Consider the following 21309-nt stretch of genomic DNA (forward strand, 5'->3'; position numbering starts at 1 on the left):
TAAGAAGCCAAAGACTTTACAGATACACTCAACACAATAAAATAAAATAAAATAAAATAAAATAAAATAAAATAAAATAACAAAGCTACCTATGAACACCCATTTGACCAGAAAATATTGAAGAGGAATATATACAAAATTATTAGTCTATCCATCTGATGGGAAAAGATGATTTGGAGTATTCCAGACTGCAGGTGGATTTTTTTTTTTGGCTATTGCAAAGGTAAACAAATCAAGATATATTTCTGCAGTTGGGAATCTGAGTATATTTTAACTTTGAAAATCTGATATTTTTATACAATCAATATGTACAAATTTTACCCACATTTCCTAACTTCCACATTTCAAAATTAGATAAGAAAATTAATTGTTAAGTTTAGTTAAAAATTCTTAGTACCTTCAATTCATATATTCACATTCATTTTGAAGGAAACAAAGAAGCATAAAATAGAACTATAAATTAATTAGTTTCTAATGACTGGAAGAAGCTAGCCATAGGAAGGAATACTTTCTTTCCATTCAATCATCTGATATGCAAAACATTCCAAAAAGATTCAGTGATCAATTTTAATGCAAATTGTAGTTCTCATTCTAGTCGTTATCTACTCATAACCTGTGAGTTCTCTAAATTGATCATGATCATGAGGTGTCATTGATACTTAGCTGATTTTCTCAGCTGAGCAAATGAGCTCCTTCTCTGTGTAGATGCAAAGTTGCTGCCAAACAACTTACAGTCATGACATTTTTTCTTAAAGATTTTTTACTAGGGAAAATTCCACACACTTTTCATGTAAAACTAACATCTTTAACATACTCATTCTATACACAACGTTACACTTATATGTCTCCAAAGTACTCCATTTCACTGTACTATTTTTAGAAGCCTACAATCCATGAATAAAAACAAAAAATGAGCTGCTAAGTGGAATGCAAGTCATGAATACAAGACAATGATGTTTGGTTAGCAACATAGGGTTCGTGGAAGTAACAGTTAAAAAAAAAAATCTATTTTAATTTTCTATCTAAAGATATTAGTAAAAAAAAAATACAGGTAATTGTTTAAAAAAAGGTTTCAACACCGATTATTTTGAGATGTAGTAATTACAAAATAATTATAACTCATGAGGCTGAACAAATATTCAGGTACTAGAATCAAGCATCCTCTCATGATATGACCACCTTCTGTACAACTGTAACATTATAATTTGAGATTGTACATCTGTATCAAAAAAAGAGCTACATAATATAATAATAACTATATATTAATAAAATAGCATAGCGGCAGTTTCTTGTCAGAAAAATTGAAAATCTTATTTCATGAATGACTGAATTTGGTACAATGTAAAGAGTTGACAACCAAATAATAAACATTTATCAGAACAGTAAGTGATAAGAAGACTATTTTTTCAAGCACCTTGTTTGCTAAGTATCCACTGATTAAAAGCATTTATTGAGGTTTGTAAAAGGGATAGTGTAAGTACATGTTTTTTTGTACAGTAACTAAAATTTTAATAAACACCTTTAATATCAAATTATTCCTTAATTAGTGTACTGATTAATTATTTAAAGAAAATCTGAATTAATTTTCTATGAAATTTTTTTTTTTTTTTTAAATATATAGACCATGTTTAATATTAAGGGAATTCTTATCAACTTAATCTGAAAAGCTCTTCCTAATACAGTAGACAGAATATCATCTTCATTGAAAAGTCTTTCTTAATTGCAATTTATGTCTAGTTTTTCAGCTTAATGCAAATATTTTTAGATGCTACAACCTTTAAGTCATTTTCATCAAAGCACTGATATTGAGAAAGGTCAGTGGACACGTTACTCTTCTTTATACAAAAAGTACATCTGAAGACAAAATATTATATTAAAAAAAAAAAAGAAGAAGATAAAAAAGATATGTGATAAAGATTTTCCACTAATGTTTCTTGGTTTGTGAAATGTAAACATCAGAAGACATCCAGCAAAACATTATCAGCCTCATCACACGTGGCAGCTGTTCCATCACAGAATCATAAAATACATAGTCGTAGCACATCCTGAGTTGGAAAGAACCCACAAGGATCACTGAATTTAAACTCCTACTTTTACAACGTAATTAAAACCATATTTCTAAAGAGCAGTATACAAATGTTTCTTGAGCTCCAGTCTTCCAGAACTCCAATCTTTACCTAGGCTATTTTAAGTACCTTAGCTAACTTGGCTGTGTCTCCTTGAGAATTTAGATTTATTTAGTATTACAGTTCCCAAGATGAAGGTGCACTAAATTTTACACCATATTGAATAATTTCCTCCTTTCCTTTCTTCGCTCAGATAGATTCATTCACAGATTTAAAACAAATTATGTCAAGTCAAGTGGATTATGGATTGAAATGAGCATCCATTATGAAATGGATTTCTGATGCAGGTGGTGGAGGAACCGACACGGGGAGGAGTGTTGCTGGACCTTATTCTCACCAACAGGGATGGACTTGTTAAGGAAGTAAAGGTTGGGGGCAGATTGGGTTGTAGTGATCATGAGATGGTGGAGTTCAAGATCCTGAGTGGAAGAAGCAAAGCAATAAGTAGAAGCAAAGCAATAAGTAGGATTGCTACCCTGGACTTTAGGAGAGCCAACTTCGATCTCTTCCAGGACCTACTTGGAGCTATCACGTGGGCTCGGGTGTTAGAAGGTAAGGGGGCCTCTGAGAGCTGGTCAGCATTTAAACAGCTCTTCTTCCAAGCTCAGGATCGGTGCGTCCCTGTGAGCAAGAAATCGGGAAAAGGTGGCAGGAGACCTTTGTGGATGAGCAAGGAGCTCATGCGCAAGCTCAAAGGAAAGAAGAAGGTCCATGAAATGTGGAAAAAGGGTCTGACCACTTGGGAAGAATATAGGAATGTAGTCAGGGCCTGCAGGGATGCAAAGAGGAAGGCTAAAGCCCGTCTGGAATTGAATCTGGCTAAAGTGATAAAGGATAATAAAAAAGGCTTCTTCAAGTATGTTAACAGCAAAAGGAAAACTAGAGAGAATGTGGGCCCCTTACTAAGTGAGAGGGGGATTCTGGTAACAGGGGATGCTGAGAAGGCAGAGATACTGAATGCCTTCTTTACTTCCGTCTTCAGTGAAAAGGCTCTCCTTCAGGTTTCCCACATTGTGGAGGTTAGTGAGAGGGTCTGGGGAATGGGAGACTTCCCTTTAGTCAGGAAAGAGGACGTGCGTGAGCGCCTAGGCAGTACTAAGGTCCACAAGTCCATGGGACCTGATGGGGTGCATCCACGTGTGCTGAGGGAGCTGGCGGAGGTCATTGCCGAACCGCTCTCCATCATTTTTGAGAGGTCTTGGACAACAGGGGAGGTCCCTGAAGACTGGAGGATAGCCAATGTCACTCCGGTCTTCAAAAAGGGCAAGAAGGAAGATCCGGGTAATTATAGGCCTGTCAGCCTCACCTCTGTCCCTGGAAAGGTGATGAAACAGCTTGTGCTGGATATCATCTCCAGACAACTGGGAGAAAAGGAGGTTATCAGGAGTAGTCAGCATGGGTTCACCAAGGGGAGGTTGTGCTCAACCAACTTGGTGGCCTTCTATGATGCTGTCACATGCTGGGTGGATGGGGGAAGAGTGGTAGATGTAGTCTACCTTGATTTTAGAAAGGCGTTTGATACTGTCTCCCACAACATCCTTATAACAAAGCTGAGGAAGTGTGGGATAGATGAGTGGACAGTAAGGTGGGTTGAGAACTGGCTGACTGGCAGAGCGCTGAGGGTCGTCATTGGTGGTGCAGAGTCTGGCTGGAGACCTGTAACCAGTGGTGTCCCCCAGGGGTCTGTGCTGGGTCCGGTCTTGTTCAACATCTTCATCAATGACCTTGATGAGGGGATAGTGGCCACCCTCAGCAAGTTTGCTGATGATACCAAGTTGGGAGGATTGGCTGACACGCCTGAAGGCTGTGCTGCCATTCAGCAAGACCTGGACGGCTGGAGAGCTGGGCAGTAAGAAACCGGATGAGGTTCAACAAAAGCAAGTGTAGGGTCTTACACCTAGGGAGGAATAATTGCATGCACCAATACAGGCTGGGGGATGAGCTGCTGGAGAGGAGCTCTGCAGAGAGGGACCTGGGCGTCCTGGTGGACGACAGGTTGGCCATGAGCCAGCAGTGTGCCCTCGTGGCCAAAAAGGCCAACGGCATTCTGGGGTGCATTAAGAAGAGCGTGTCCAGCAGGTCGAGGGAGGTGATCCTCCCCCTCTACTCTGCCCTGGTAAGGCCTCATCTGGAGTACTGTGTCCAGTTCTGGGCTCCTCAGTACAAAAAAGACAGGGATCTCTCAGAAAGAGTCCAGCGGAGGGCCCCAAAGATGGTGAAGGGCCTGGAGCATCTCCCCTATGAAGAAAGGCTAAGTGAACTGGGTCTGTTTAGCCTTGAGAAAAGAAGACTGAGAGGGGACCTGATCCAGGTTTATAAATATCTGAGGTGTGGCGGCCATAGCGGTGAGGCCAGTCTCTTTTCAGTGGTACGTGGAGACAGGACGAGGGGAAACGGACATAAGCTGCAGCACAGGAAGTTTCGCACGAATGTGCGTAAGAACTTCTTTACGGTGAGGGTGACGGAGCACTGGAACAGGCTGCCCAGGGGGGTTGTGGAGTCTCCTTCTCTGGAGATATTCAAGTCTCGCCTGGACGCCTACCTGTGCGACCTGGTGTAGGGAACCTGCTTTGGCAGGGGGGTTGGTCTCGATGATCTCTAGAGGTCCCTTCCAACCCCTACAATTCTGTGATTCTGTGATTCTGTGATTATCCTTGTCACTCTTATAATGAGTACACAATATTCTTTTTAGTTTTTAAATATATCCAATCTTAATCTGAGTAAATTCTGATATATACTAGCAAACTGTCTCTTCAGAGTCCAATCCAATAGTTATACTGTAGTTGCCCAGAACTAGCTATTAGAAGGCTGGACGCTCCTCAAGAAGGAAGTCTTAAAGACTCAGGAGCAAGCTGTCCACCTATGCTGGAAGATGAGCCAACAGGGAAGAAAACTGCACAAATGAACCGGGAATATTTGGTGAGCCTTTGGGAGAAAAAGACAGTCTACTTCCTGTGGAAGAAAAGATGGGAAACCTAGGGAGAGTACAAAAAAGTGGTTAGGATATATAGGGAGAAAATTAGAAAGGCAAAAGCCCAGCTTGGATTCAGCTTTGCCACTGAGGTAAAAGAGAACTGAAAGCTTTCTTATCAATATATTAGCAGTAAGAAGAATGTTAAGGAGAATCTCCAGCCTTTACTGGATGCGGCAGGGAACATGATTACTGACGATAAGGAAAATGTTTAGGTTCTCCAGGCCTTCTTTACATCTGTCCTTATAAGCCAATCCAATTATCCTTGGGATACTCTATCCCCTGACTAGGAGACTGGGAAGGGGAGTAGAATAAATGCTCCGTGGTTCAGATGAAAACAGAGAACCACTACTTCACCTGGACTGCCACAAGTCCATGGGGCCAGATGGAAGCCAACTGCAGGTGCTGAAGGAGAAAGTGGAATAGATAATCAAGACACATCCACAGTCCATCAGAATTCCTGATCAAATGGAGAGGACTCAGAGGATTGGAATCATGCCAATGTGACCCCATCTGCATAGGTCACAGGGAGGATCTCAGGCCCATCAGCCTGACCTCAGTGTCATAAAAGAATATGGAACAGATCATCTTGAGGGAGATCGCACAGCATGTGCCAGACAAATGGGGGATCAGGCCTAACCAGCATGGGTTCGTGAAAGGCAGGCCCTGCTTGACAAACATAATCTCTTTCCATGATTGAGTGACCAACCTGGTAGAGGAGGGAAAGGCTGTGGGTGTAGTTTACCTAGATTCAGCAAAGTCTTTCACTCTGCCTCCCACAGTATTCTCCTAAAGAAACTGGTAGCCCATGGCTTGGACACATGTGCTACTTGCTGGGTAAAAACTTGCTGGAGAACCAGCTTGTGTTTGGTAATGAGTGGTGTTTCCTAGGGGTCAGTACTAGGGCCTGTTTAATATCTTGATTGATGAACTGGAGAAGGGAATTGAGTGCACTCTAAGAAAGTCTGCAGACAACATCAAGTTGGGAGGAAGTATCAATCTGCATAGGGGTAGGATAGTCCTACAGAGGGATCACAATAGGTAAAATAGCTAGGCTGAGGCCAATTTTAAGACGTTCAACAAGACCACGTACTAGGTCCTGCGTTTCAGTCTAAACAGTCCCATGCAATGCTACACATCTGGGGCAGCGTGACTGCAAGACTGGATGGAAGAAACAGACCAGGGGTGTTGGTTGATACTCGGCAAAACATGAGTCAGCAGTGAGCCCAGGTAGCCAAGAAGGCCAATGGCATTCTTGCCTGTATGAGAAATAGTGCTGCCAGCAGGAGCAAGGAAGTGATCAACCCTCTGTATTCAGCCCTGGTGAGATCACACCTCAAGTACTGTGTGCAGTTTTAGGCCCCTCACTGCACAAAAGACATCAAGGCCCTGAAGCGTGTTCAGAGAAGGGCAAAGAAGCAGGTGAGCGGTCTGGAGAACAAGTCTTATGAGAAGCGGCTGGGAGAATGGGGATTGTTTAGTCTGGAGAATAGAGGGCTTAGGGGACACCTTATCGCTCTCTACAACTACTTGAAAGGAGGTTATAGTGAGGTGAAAGTTGGCCTCTTCTCTCAAGTAGCAAGAGATAAGACATATAGTCTGGAAGGAGTAGTCCTTGGGAGCACCCCTGCGGAGAAGGACCTGGGGGTCTTGATAGGTGAAAAGCTTAACGTAAGCCAGCCAGCAGCTCAGAAAGCAAATGGTATCCTGGAGTCCATCAGAACAGGGGTGGCCAGCAGCGACAGGGAGGTGATTGTCCCCCTCTACTCTGCTCTTGTGAGGCCCCATCTGGAGTACTGTGTCCTGGTCTGGAGACCTCAGTACAAGAAAGACAGGGAGCTGTTGGAGAGGATCCAGAGGAGAGCCCACAGATGATCAGGAGGCTGGAGCAGCTCCACTACAAAGACAGGCTGAGGGAGCTAGGCTTGTTCAGCCTGGGGAAAAGAAGGCTGCGGAGTGACCTCACTGCAACCTTTCAGTACCTAAAGGGAGCCTACAAACAGGGGGGGAATCAACTCTTTGAGATGGTTAATAACTACAGGACGAGGGGAAATGGTTTTAAATTGAGGGAGGGAAGATTTAGGTCGAATGTCAGGGGGAAGTTCTTTACAGAGAGAGTGGTGAGGTGCTGGAATGGGCTGCACCAGGGTAGTTTCAGTTTGGACGTTAGGAAAATCATCTTCTCCAAGAAAACGGTCAGACACTGGTATAGTCTGCCCAGGGAAATGGTTGAGTCATTGTCCCTGGAGGTGTTCAATAAACATTTAGATGTTGTACTAAGGAACACAGTTTAGCGGGGAAATATTCATGGTAGCTGTAGGTTGGACTGGATGATCTTGGAGTTTTTTTCCAACCTCGATGATTCTGTGATTCTGTGTCTACTGTTAATTTCTCCTCAAACTTATTAAGCAAAGTTGTCTATAGCAGCTACTTTCTTCTGTACATAAAAGCATATCCACAGTAGCTCTCTTAAGCTTTCAGTAATCTTTATAGACAAACTTAATTAAAAAAAAAAAAAGATTAGTAAGCATTTCTTCAGCATAAATCTACATTTTTCAGTTCCCTATGCTTTCTCCAGTTTGTCAACAATCATTTCTTTAATGGATTAGATTTACATTGCATTGTAAACCTCAGTAGGCCTATACATGCATGTTTAAGTTTCCTTGATACATTTACTTTGTCCTTGTTTATGGAGTAAAAAAAAAAAAAAGTTAATTTTCAGAATCATCCCAAAGACACTAGTCTATTTTGAACTGTATTTTTCATTCTTACCTGTTTGACTTTACATTTGCTGTTGCTTAAATATATAGATTTTCTCTAGAGCACGAGTCCAAATAATTAATTTTCTCTCCAATATAGAACCATTTGCAAATATTCTCAACAAGTGTTTTGTATATTTTTCTAAAGCATGTATGAGATTAGTGGAGGGAAAATATTGACCTAGGTGGGACCCTCCTTGAAGTGCAAAATAAATGTGGCATCAATCATTGGGAAGGTAAAGAGGGAGGTAAGCAGAACTTTCATGTTGGAATATTGGAGGGCAGACTTTGGCCTTGTTAAAGAAGATAATCTGAAGGGATCAAGAGCAGGCCATCTCCATTTGCATAGAGACAAGACAAGAGGAGAATTGGACAAGGCTCGCTGAATTGGACAAGGCTAGCTGAACAGAGGGTTTTGGCTAGAACTCAGGGAGAAAAAGGGTTTATGACCTTCAGAAAAATGTGTAGGCCACTCAGGAGGACTACAAAGATGTTGTGAGGCTCTATAGTAAGAGAATTAGAAGAGCCAAAGCCCAGCTGGAGCTTAATATGGCTACTATGATTAAAGATAATTAAAAACACTTCTACAAATCATTAGCAAAAAAAGCAATGCTACAGTGTATCTCTAATCTTTATTGGATATGGAAGAATTCACAGTGATGAAGGCTGAGAAAAAGACTAAAGTAACCAAGTCTACTGAGGAAACTGATGAAAGTGCTCACCAGTACACTTTCCATAATTTATCATTAGTTCTGCCTATATGGAAACATTCCAGGTGCCTAGAGGCTAGCTAATATGGCGTCTACCTACAAGAGTCAGAAGGAGGACCTGAGGAACTACAGTCTGTCAGCTTGACCTTGGTGCCAGAGAAGGTAATGCACTAGTTCTTGAGTGCCAACGTACAGGACAATCAGATGACCAGACTCAATCAACATGGGTTTATGAAAAGCAGGTTTTGCTTCACTAAGCTGATCTCCTTCTGTGACAAGGTGACCCACATAGTGGATGAGGGAAAGGCTGTGGATGTTGCATACCTATACTTTAATCAAGCTTTTGACACTGTTTTCCACAGCATTCTCCCAGAGAATCTGGCTGCTCATGGGCATACACTTCACTGGGTAGGAAACTTTCTGAATGTTGGTGAATAGTGCTAAATCGAATTTAAGGTTGCTCACACATGGGTTTTATCAGGAATAAGTACTGGGGCAATTTTTCTTCAATGTTTTTATCTGTGATTTGTACAAAGGGATTGAGTGCATACTCAGTAAGCTTGCAGGTGTCACCAAGTTATGCAGGAATGCTAACGTGCTTGAGGATAGGAACACTCTGCGGAGAGATCTGAATAGGCTAAATAAATGCATTTTGTTCAGCTGTATGGCATTCCAATAGGCTAACTGCCAGCACCTGTACTTTGGTCACAACAACCCCATGCAATGCTACAGACTGAGGAAGAGTAGCTGGAAAGCTGCCTGGGAGAAGAGAACCTGAGGATATTGGTCGATAGCCATCTTAATATGTGTGTGCCCAGTGTGCCGAGGTGGCTAAAAAAGCCAGTGGAATCCAGGCTTTTATCAGAAGTGTGGCCAGCAGGATGAGGTAAATTACCATCCCTTGTATTCAGCACTAGTAAAGTTGCGCCTCAAATACTGTGTCCTCTTTAGGGTCCTTAACTACACAAACGGCATCAAGGTGCTGGAGCATGCCCAATGAAGAGCAATGAAGCTGGTGAAGAGTCTAGAGAACAAGCCTCAAGCTGCTGCTGGGAAAACAGGAATTATTTAGCTTAAAGAAAATAAGACTCGGGAGAAACGTTATTGCCCTCTCCAACTACCTCAATGAAGCCTGTAGAAAGGCAGGAGTCTGTCTCTAATCTCAAGTAAAAATCAACAGGACATGAGGAAATGGCCTAAAGTTTTGCTAGGGGACGTTTAGATTGGATATTAGGAAACATTTCTTCTGAACAGTTTGTAAAAATGCACCATCAGGCAGACAGTATTTACAGAATGCAAAACATTCCCATACATCAGTAATTTTGGAGGGAGTTTTAAGTCTAGGAACAAGAATTCATGGTGGTCTTTCTACATACTTTCACATACTTCATGATTTGCTGAATCTGTTATTCAGAAATTCACTGTCAAAATGGACACTCCTATCTCCATTTCAGACTGAGAGGAAAACCTAAAATAAGGAGTGAAAATATCCTAAACCAACTTAGCAGTTTTTGTGTTGTGAATAATTACCAAAGATCTAACATTTCTACATATCTGCTTGGTTTTTTCATTATGAATTGTTCCTACATTCAGACTATTATATGTGCTTTTATAAGCATTTTAAAAATACATTTAAAATATTTGAATATGTTCTTAAATGGTGTACCAGATCTAGACAGAATGGGATTCCTAGCCTGTTCTGACAAAGGAATATTAATGATGCTGATTTCTTAACTTGCCATTTGAAATAACTGATGCTAAAGGGAATAGCACACATGCAATTTTTGTTTACACTTGACATTAACTTCAATAAAGTGGTACTGTCCATTCCTTCTCTGACATTAAAATACAGCTCCTTTCTTTACATTTTTTAATTTTACAGCTTTTGCTATTGCTACAGTTGAAAACAATAACTGAAATAACCTCATTGTCAGAGTTTAAATTGAATCCAATAGAAATTTAGTCCTAGTTATCACAAGCACTCATACAACAAAGCAAACAGTTTCTGTATCGGGCCTGTCTTCAAATAGTACTTATGAATTTATTCCAGAAAACACTTGCTTGGTTTTGTTTTGTTTGTTTGTTGTTGTTGTTTTTCTCTTTTTTTTTTATTGATTTAACGTAAACCATGCATGTCCAATTGCAAGTTTTACTACAGAATAATTAATTTCAACAACATAATCATTTTAGAAGATCTATCATTTGACATAGTAGTCTTTAGAAGTAAAGATTTGAATGTGGACTGTCTAAATGTGTTTTGCCTTGCTGAAAAATGCCAAACAATCTTAAGAGATGTCATTATATCAGCAGGTATATAGAAACAGGTGTTCTTTGAAAAACAAAGCCAAATAAAATGAAGGAATGAAATTGAACAAGGAAAAAATAAATAAATAAATAAAGAGAAAAAGAGGAAAAATAGCAAACATATTTGATTCCACTAATATCAAACTACCTTATTCTGATCCTGTTTAGAATAGAATTTTTCTCAGTCCTTGCATTTGTCAAAGGTTATCACTGGCTTGTCAGCAAAGTTTCAGCTGTTCCTGATTCTACAAAAAATCTTAAAAAGTTTTCCATCAGACAGCATGATAGCTGACACATGCCTCTGGAACCATGAGCAAAGTGTTCAAAAACTGGGAATGGAACTAGTACACAAGAAATGTATTCTTTATGATTAGTATTTTTTTGTTAGTATTTTTGTTAATATTTAGTTTGCCTTTTTATTGTTAGTTGCAACCATTTTTACTGAATGAAGAAAGAACATAGCTATCTTCTAAAACATCACATCAAAAGAAGCAGCATAAGCAAAATGTCAGAACAGAAGCTATGCAACCAAGAACAAAGAAAAAAATAAACAGAAAAAAAATACTGGAATGTAGCAGAAAATGTAGAACTCTTTCTTAGAGTGGAGAGAATGGTGAAAATTATCATATTATGTCCTGTGTGATTTGCTAAAATCACTAAGTAGGATGAATTACATCTATAGCAATGCATTAGATTCTACTAACACAAATGAGTTTAACGAAGAAAACCCAGGAACAAACATCTTACAAGGAACACCTTTCTTTGAACTCAGTGACTTGATATATCATCATTATAGAGGTCATAAAGAAATAGAATATCATATTCTATAGTTTGAACAGAAATCTGTTAAATAAATGGTCTCCGTGACTCTCTATAAGCTCTTGTTTCAAACTGGTAAGACAGACAGCTCACGTCATTAAAGCAGTGCTATGTGTAGGCCAATAAATGCATATCTGACACACCACTTAACGTATACCATGTAATGTATGACATTTGTATGTACATAAATAAATATTCATGGAAGTTCAGATGTTACCAGTGTTATCAAATGGATCAATGTGCAGAAAACTTCTAGCTAAGTAATAAACTCTGCCAGTTAATTTAGAAAACATGAGAAAAGCATTCTCTTCTTATGAAAAATATTGTGATATTACTAATTTCACAGTAGATAAGTATTGTCTTAACCTAGCTGCCTTTTGTACTGTTGAAAGCAATTTATCCAATGATAAATACTGTAAACCAGCAGGCTGTACTTCTACAAACAGAAGGCTAAACAAATGTTTATAAATATATGACTATATATAATATATATTACAAAATATAAATAAGACAACTCAAAAAAAAAGTCATATTACTTGACATTTTACATTTTCTATCGTTACATATACTTAACTAGAAATAAAGGAGTGAAATGATTTTGCTACCTTTGAATATCGCTTATTTTGTTTAGTCAAGTTTAAATACTTTTTTTCTAACAGTCAGAATCAGATCTCAGCCGCACGCATGAAGGGTATGATGTCCTCATCAAACTAGCTAGGGAGGGACTTTTCTAGCAATGTTATATTGCATTCCTTTGCAGAAGGCTACATGTAAGTTCATCAGCTAGTGTCAGTGTATTTCAGAGTTTGAGGTATTTCACAAAGATGATATAAACCAAACAATTCTCATTCCCGTGCTCATCTGTGAGAATAGCATTTCAGTAGAAAAGAAGTACTAAACAATACTGTTAGAAGCTCTTCGGGACAAGTAAGTAGTCTTCCTATTGGATTTCACACAATAGTGATACCCCAGGGTGATGAGAAGAGCATGTATTCATTATTCCCGATAAAAATATAACGCAGTAGAAATGTCAGGATATACTTCCTATTCCTTATCAAGACACAGCTTTTACATGTAGAGTAATTTTGTCCCCATTGTCTCATTTGCTATATGTTCTCCTTACTAAAACAGAATAAGATAGTCTTGCCAACTATTTATGAAGAATTTCAAAGCAGGTCTGGACAACACTAGGGTCTGAAATCCTTACACAAAGAGCTGTGGAAACAGGAGCAGTATCTGCAAATTTGGAGGGTAGACCAACTCCAGCAGAGCAGGAACTTTCCCTCAAGTCCTCAAGAAATCCATCAGAGAACAAATTAAACATCTTTCTAGACACATGACAACACAGCAGAAAGCTGTGCTTACGTCCAGCCTACAAAATAATTGTCATGTGGAAACTCAGCATATCTCCCAAACAAGGTATGCAAGAGTGAAATATTACTGTGACTCTCCACACTATAGACTCATAAATGCATATATGTCACACTACCTAATATATACCATATAACGAACGACATCCGTATGCACATAAATAATCACCCATGCAAATTCAAAGCTTACTAACTGCTTGGAAATAACAGTCTGTCTTTATTTTCATATCTTAGCGGAGGAGTAACGTGAATGGTATTCAGTACAAGATCTCTTTAGCTAGTATTAAATGTATCACATACTTCAAGTTAGAATTTAATCCAAGTTAACGGAAGTGAAGAAAATCTTATATTAGCTTTTGTTTTCATTATTAAATTACCTCCTAAGTTCTGTGGAAATGAAACAAAATGCAGAAAAGCAAGTCTGAACTGAAAAATCAGTTTTAACTGTAGAGTTCTTGTAAAAATTGTATACATGCATTTATAAAAATCTGGGGCAACTTCCACACTCAGTAACATTTTTTATCATTTGTAAGAAGAAGATAGAGATTTTACTCTAAAGTAAGAGAGAGGCAAATTGAACAAAAGCCTTCTGTATAAGTGAATATTCACCTCAAGCTCATTCACTTTCTGTAGTGACTAATATAACTTAAAAGTATCAATACCCAAGTGGCAAAAACCCTTTACAATAGTAAAACAGATAGGGTCCATAGAAATGTACCTTTCAAAATTCAGATGAAGTCAAAAATATTAAGCCAACAGATTACTCTAGAAACTGCACTTCCAGTCAAAAAGGTTTACATCCCTCTTCAACAAATATGGAAGCAAAAAATTTAATCTTTTATCATTAAGAGATTTTAGATTTTTCTCCAGTCAGGAGAGCATGTTAGCCCTGTGAAAAATAAAAAAATATTAAGAATCTTCCTCTAAAAATCTTAGTTTCCTACAATTAATTAATATTAATATTTACTGCTATGTCATTTTCACTTATTCATAGTATCTATTTCAGACCTTTTGTACAGGCTGTTTTCAATGAGAGTATCTCTCACATAAAAACAAGTTGCTTTTCATACATTTTACAGCATTTATTCTGCATGAGACCCCATCAATTCTAGCTACAATGGGAAGTCCTTCTAAGGCAAGTAGCAAAGGACAAAAGACAACTTCTTTTTTGTTTCATTTAAAATTAGTAAGAATCACAATAGAGTGTTCTTAAATAATGTAGTGAGTAGCTATTTTTAAACTAAATGCCACACTATTCTTAAAAAAACTACTCTCCTCATCTCTTCCCTCTCCCCCCCCCCCCCCCCCCCAAAAAAAAAGAGCTACAAAATATGTATATTTTGCTCATATTACTATCATATTAAGAATAGTCTTATTATGGATAGAATTGGAAAAATTTTGCATCTCTTCCATTGCTATAATTTAGTATACCTGAAGTGCAGGTGGAGTGATAAGAAACTCTTCAACATGCCTTTACTGAGAACTGACTTATCTAATGTTGATTTTCTGTGTGTATGTTACTATTTAATTCAACTGCTCCTTTGTTTTACAAACATGCATAGAAAAATACAAGTCTTCAAAAGTCAGAGTTGTAATGAAGTTATTGATTGGTGTACAGAATCACAAATATCTACTGGAAAAATATCCCTGAATCAACTGAACAACAGTCAGTCCGTAGTAAACCTAACTTTTTGCATTTGTACATTATTTCTCAAGAAGCCACAGGACCGCTGGGAGAAACAACACATGTAGACAAGGTAGCCCCAGTGATTTACGGAAAAAAAAAAAAAAGGCATTGCTTTCCCATTAATAGTCAAACTAATTGAGCAAAATCCAACAGCTCCCTCCCTTCCCTAAGTATAAGTGAACACAGTTGCATTTTCCAACTAAATTGTCACATATTTGGGCCAGCCACTAAGTTGTCAGTTCTACATGATTTGTTTGGATACTGTACTCCACAACAGCTGTCAGAAATAATAAATTACAACAGCTGTTGTTGTAGTTACAAAGACCTGGAATTTTAATTGCAATGAATATTAATTGCGGGGGGACGGAGAGGGGGAGGTGCTTTTTTTCTTTTTAACCAAATCAAAGAAATAAATAGTTAAGGAATGACAGATGCATGAAATGAATTTAATGAATGTTTGTCAAGTAAAGTTGGTCTTTGTTTCTACTACATAACATTATATCAACAGTCTTCACATCTGAGCGGGACCATTAGTTGCTTAAGAAAAGGGGCTTTTAGAAGAATAGTAAGGAAGTACCATAAATAATCCTTTTCAAATACTGGCTGTGATCTAGAGAGTATCTTACAGTGTTTTAAGAATTAATCAAAAAGAGGCTCATTCAGAGACCCATAGTAAACACCAGATGAAAACAAAACTGTTTGTTTATCCTAGCCAAGATCTAAGCACAAATGAACAATAAGCTTACTTTCAGCATCAGCACAGAGTAGCAAGCACAGGAGCACCACCACTCTCCTGACTACGTGCATCATCCAACAGCTTGGCACCAGCATGCTTTGGCAGCCTCGTTCTCACTGGCTCAGAAGCTACTGCGAGTCTGTCCAGTCTGAAATTTCAGATGAAATATTTTCAGAGCCTGTGGAACAGATAAAAGAAAGAGAGAAATATGGTTAGTAGGTATAGGGCAGAAATTGTCCAATTTTACTCAATATTTGCAAATTGGAACAAAGCAAATGTTTTAATAGACAAAAGGGTAAGAATGAAAGAAAAGGAACTTGGTTCAGGCTATTGGTGCATATGAAAAGACAGAATGTACGGTATATGTTCATATGTCCAACATATTTTGCAGTGTATTTTTTCAAGGATTCAAGGATCTATCACTCCCTGAATTGTCTTCTACTTCACAACACCTTTTGAATCATATGACTCTTCACTTTTAATGAAGTATGTAATACAGCATTGGAATACTCATTTTGCAAGAAGAGATTCAAATTGGATTCAGTAAACAGAAAAAAAGTCCATTTGCAAACAGCATACCGAGAGCTAATGCTTTGAAGTCTGGTAGGAATAACACAGTTAAATCTACTTCATGAGATATTCTTAAAGACAGACATCAAGCATACTGAACAATTCCTGGGGGTCAAAATTCCTTTTGTAATTTCCTCTACATATGTGAATTATGCTAAACGTTAAAAAAATTAAAAATAAAAAATCCAGCATTACATAAATGGATCAGATTCCAATTTGTACAACCTCATTTACTGTGATCCACAATTGGATATGATATGCAGAAAGAGCTGCAACTCAAATACCTGCCTTTTTAAAGCAGTGCTCGGCTCAGTATTAGCTCATTGCATCTCAGCAGTGACAAAAATTAAAGAACATAAAAATACTAGTGATATCTCCAAATAGCCTGATTACCTTGTCAAGCTATTTGGAGATATCACTAGCATTTTTATGCCATCCAGAGGGACCTGGACAGGATTGAGAAGAGGGCCCTTGTCAACCTTGTGAAGTTCAGCAAAGCCAAGTGCAAGTTCCTGCTCCTGGGTAGGGCCAATCCCAAGCACAGAAACAAGTCAGATGGAGCACGGCTTGAGAGCAACGCTGAGAAGTATTTTGGGATATCAGCTGATGAAAGATTGCCATGGTTTTATGATTATTGTTATCGGTATTCCACATCATAACATCATGTAGTGCACTGAGAGTTTAACTGTTAATGCTCAAGTTCTGGGTACCTGTCTGGAAGAGAAGAACTACATTTCCCAGGGGGCTTCATGGTCAGAGAGGAGATATAACCCCTGGCAAGGTCACCTGATGTGCTCTTGTTCATCTGCTTTTCTTCGTCTCCCTGCTGCTCAACCGGACTGTGCACCTCACCTCAGTGTTATGGTGAGGCCTATCCACCTTTTAGACATTCTCTCTCTCATTATATTTGATTTATTAGCTTCAATTCTAATTACATTGTATTATAGTCTGTTATCTTGCATTCTGATGCTATATTTAGTAAATTAGTTTGTTTCTCCTCAGATCATTGTTGCTGTTTTTAATTATTTTTGGGTCCCCTGTTTCCCTTTTCTGGAAGCGTGCATTTTGCAAAATCCCTCTGCCCCGCTAGTCACAGAACTGGGCCGAACCAGCCCGTAAACCATTGACAAAGATCTAACATGACTGACAGTGTGCGCTTGCAGCCCAGAAAGCCAACCGTATTTTGGGTTATATCAAGAGAAATTTGACCAACAGGTAAAGGGAGATGATTCTCTGATTACCTCTACTCTGCTCTCATGAGAACCCAGCTGGAGTCAGGGGCCCCCAGCACAAGAAGGACTTAAGACCATTGGAACAGGTCCAGAGAAGGGCCACAAAGTTGACCAGAGGGCTGAAGCACCTCCCCTATGAGGACAGGGTGAGAAAGTTTGGGGAACTTCAGCCTGGAGGAGAAAGCTCCAGGGCAACCTTATAGTGGCCTTACAGTACCTAAGGGGGCCTACAGGAAAACTGGGAAGGAATTTTTTAGAAGGGCATGTAGCAATAGGATAAAGGGAAATGGTTTTCAATTGGAAGAGTGTGAATATATACTAGATATCAGGAAGAAATTATTTCCTTTCAGAGTAGTAAGAACAGGTTGCCCTGAGAGTTTGCGGATGTCCCCTCCCTGGAAGTATTAAAGGACAGACTAGACGGGGCTTTAAGCAGCCTGGTCTACTGGGAGGTGTCCCTGCCTACAGCAGGGAGATTGGAACTAGATAATCTCAAAGGTCTCTTCCAATCCAAACCATTTTATGATTCTATGATTGTCACTGAAATACACTGAAATTTAATTGTAATTTTCTAAGGGCCTACAACACATAAACTTTGGCAAGTGTGAAGTCTAGCTTAAGCACAATAAAGAGAGCAGATACTATCTTTTTCATTACCACACGAGTAGTTTCAAAGCATCAAACTCCCAAAAAAAGGGAGGAGAAAAATTATACTAATTGCCATTCTACTAGATAGATCTTACAGATTTGTGGGTGGTGTAAAGAGCTCATTTTAAAGTACAGCACAATGTTCAAAGAATCTGCTAAAGAAGGAAGAAAAGATACAAGCAGCTGTTAGAAAACTAGTACTGTTATGAATCTCTTTTGTTAAATTATCTTTTGAATCAGCTTCTGCTATCAAAAAACACAAATTTAAGAAATCTTCACAGAGAAAGTGCTGAAGGCACCAGCTCTCCCCTTTCATTGCTACCATTCTCATGCCAGCATTTCAAATGACAGCAAAGTCCATGAGACATCAGTCCTGTCGGACTCAATTTGTGTCTGTGCAAGCATATCAGAGCCAACTGCTACATAATGATTCCAATGCTAGGACAGAGATGGAGATGTATGAAATGCAATTCCAAGGAAGAGATAATTTTGATTTTGCTTCTGCTAGCATGCAAGGGTTGCAAGGACTAAACTAACTCCAAAGGAAGATGACCTGTGGACAAAATCTTGTATTTTAATTGTCAGGCAAAGATTCTAGCTGACATGCATGAAGTTGAAGAGCAGAAACGTGACAGATACTAAGATTTGTGTCAGAACCATAAACTGCTCCCTTTGGCAGGGGAGGAAGTGGAGAGGAAACAACACTGATAATTAATGGGGGGAGTAGAGGAAGGAAAAATAAGGTGTCCATGAAAGTGCTTGTTTTACACAACTGTTTTTTAACAGGGCACTAGAGATTATTTTCTCATATTCCAGACACTTCCACTGATGTAGTAAATGTTGTACCTAGTAGAAAAATAGCTATCTGCTCCAGAAAAAAAAAAAAAAAAAAAAAAAAAAGGAATTTTTCATGACTGTGATTTGTGAATATGAACATTTTTCCTCCAGAAGCTCTGAGAAAATTAAGGAATGGATCACAGAATCTGTCAAAGAAAAGGTTGAAAAGAAAAATGAGCCTTTTTTCGCTTGTTGTCAATTAAAAAAAAACACAGGCCGTTCATTCACTGTAAGTGCACATAGAAATACTGCATTCATTATATCTACATTCAAGTTGATATTTGTTATCACTCAGATTATGCATTCCAAAACCCTCAATACTTCCTTATTTGCTGTTCCTGAGTGTCATAGCATTATCTAACCTGATTAACAGGTTTGCAGGAGACCCTGCCTGTTGTTTTCTGCCTCCTGACTTCTGACATTTTAGGTCAAGTATACAGAAGCACTTGAAGAAAGATAGTAGATTTGATCCTCTTTCTTTCAAATCAGTTGAAAATATTCTGTCTGGAGAGTCATGCAGATGATGGTTTGAAATCCCTAGACAGAAGCCAGAAAAGAGACCAGCAGTTTGAACTTAGATGATCTCAGATGCCTTTTCCAATCTTAATGATTCTATGATTCAGTCAAGCTTGGCCATACAACTGCTTTAGATTTGCATTTAAAAAAAAATAATAATAATAATTTCAGCCAGAGACACCGCTACGGACAACAGTGCCAAACTTAATGCTGGTAGCCAGCTTATATCTAGATCAACACTGATTTGTGAAAACTGAAACAATTCTTTACAAGGTCTAAATACATGCTACCTTCATAATTCCAATGTTAAAAGTTCATCTAAATGTATTCTTAAAATAGATACTCTCTTCTCTTTTGCATTTCCTCCTGTCAGTGGCTTGTTACATCAAGACTAGAGTACCAGAAACGCTGACAACACACACAGCAGTTGTAGAATGGATTTATACTATTTTCTTCCTCAAAATGCCGTTGTCTGTCTTTCAGGACGTACTCACATTAGGGCATTTTCTTAGCAGCCTTTCTTACAACATCCATATTACATAACTGCAAAAAGATGAGGATTCTTCCTAATAGAAAATGGGTCACACTAGCTGTGAAGAGATCAACAGTTATTACAGAAATAAGAAATGATGGTTTTCTTTAGGATAATTCCTGAAGAAATTGCATAAATAAATTACTGCAGTATTAAGTCATTAAAAGACTTTTACTTTGAATATGAAAAGCTTTGAAGGAGTTACAACTGAATTACTGTTTTTTCGCCATAACTGGTGTTCTGCTATCTTTCCTCAGACAAACAAACTTTTAATACGAGTGAAACAAAAGGGTGAAATTAAGTAATATATTTATCACTAGCAGATATGTAAATATCAGATTAGATGTTCCCTTATAAAGTGTACAGACATAGGAGAATTTTACTGGGAACAAGACAGATGACAGTACCAGGGCAGTGGCATACACACCAGCTCCCCTTAGAAAGATCAGCTGCATGAACGAAACATCTGAACAATGAGCTACCACTATGCAGTTTGATTATTTCTCCATTGAGAGTAATCTTTCAGTACTTTGGAAGAGTGGCCTCTGCTCCAAGAAGGTCAAAGTTACAAAAAATATTTACTTAGAGGCAAATTTTAAAACAACAACAAAAAAGATAACACTAAGAAAATCCCTTTTTTTTTTTTTAATGTATTTTGATTTGCCTACCTTTGCATACCTAATTGTACCTGTACATGCTTGATAACACTGTCTCTTGGGAGAGACTTGAACGCAAACATAAAAGAAGTCATGCCACGTTGAGAGGAATGGAAATAAAGTTTACTCATGAAAGCATTACAAAATTTTGGAATACAGGAATGTTTAGATATGAGTGTTTGTTTGTGCTATTCAGAACAAGTTTTGTAGTTCATCTTTAAATTTTGAAATTGCTTAGGAGAAATTTCAAGATTACTTCTTATTTAAGATTATTTAAAGATTTTAATACAAGGCCCTTTTTTAGGTAAAAAGGACACAAGGGAAAAGAACAAAATACTGTGTTTTCCTTGTTTGTTTTTTGTTCATTTGTTTTAATACTGTTCTTGTAAGCATTGCCTCGCAAAGATTGAAACAGAAGAATGCACTGATATTTTATTTCTACTCTTCATTCATCACACCCACAATCCAAATTTACATCAATTCCCTAGCCACAGATTTCTAATACCATACATATGCAAGTGAAGAGATACAAATGAGAAATCTAAAACATCACTAAAATCAAGTGAAGGCACATGTGCCAATACTTCAAATCTTTGCATATCAACTAAGATCTCTCCTCATAAAAGAAAATAAACAGATTTCATAGACGAGTTTTGGCTGAAAAAGCCTGACTGACAGCTGAATCATTACTGGAAAGAATAGACAGGAAAAAAAAAAAAAAAAAAAAAAAAAAAAAAAAAAAAAGCATGAAATTAACATTCATAAACTGTTTAACCCAGATGAATTCAGAAATACCTCTGCATAAAATCACATCTTTTAAATGGAATAAAATGTAT

At 38.2% G+C, this 21309-nt stretch overlaps 1 protein-coding gene across 10 annotated transcripts in view; it reads right to left on the minus strand.

Annotated features, from left to right (window-relative positions):
* The window catches only part of PTPRD (protein tyrosine phosphatase receptor type D), a 1190026-nt gene that overhangs the window by 260037 nt on the left and 908680 nt on the right, over positions 1-21309 (minus strand). For all 10 annotated transcript variants that reach the window (XM_085214154.1, XM_085214153.1, XM_085214152.1 and 7 more), the window contains one exon: positions 15493-15660. In XM_085214154.1, coding sequence (XP_085070280.1) covers positions 15493-15577 — 85 coding nt within the window. In that variant the 5' untranslated portion in view covers positions 15578-15660. The remainder of the gene's footprint in view (positions 1-15492; positions 15661-21309) is intronic.

Source organism: Meleagris gallopavo, chromosome Z (genome assembly GCF_905368555.1).
Source record: "Meleagris gallopavo chromosome Z, MGAL_WU_HG_1.1, whole genome shotgun sequence".
Taxonomy (NCBI): domain Eukaryota; kingdom Metazoa; phylum Chordata; class Aves; order Galliformes; family Phasianidae; genus Meleagris; species Meleagris gallopavo.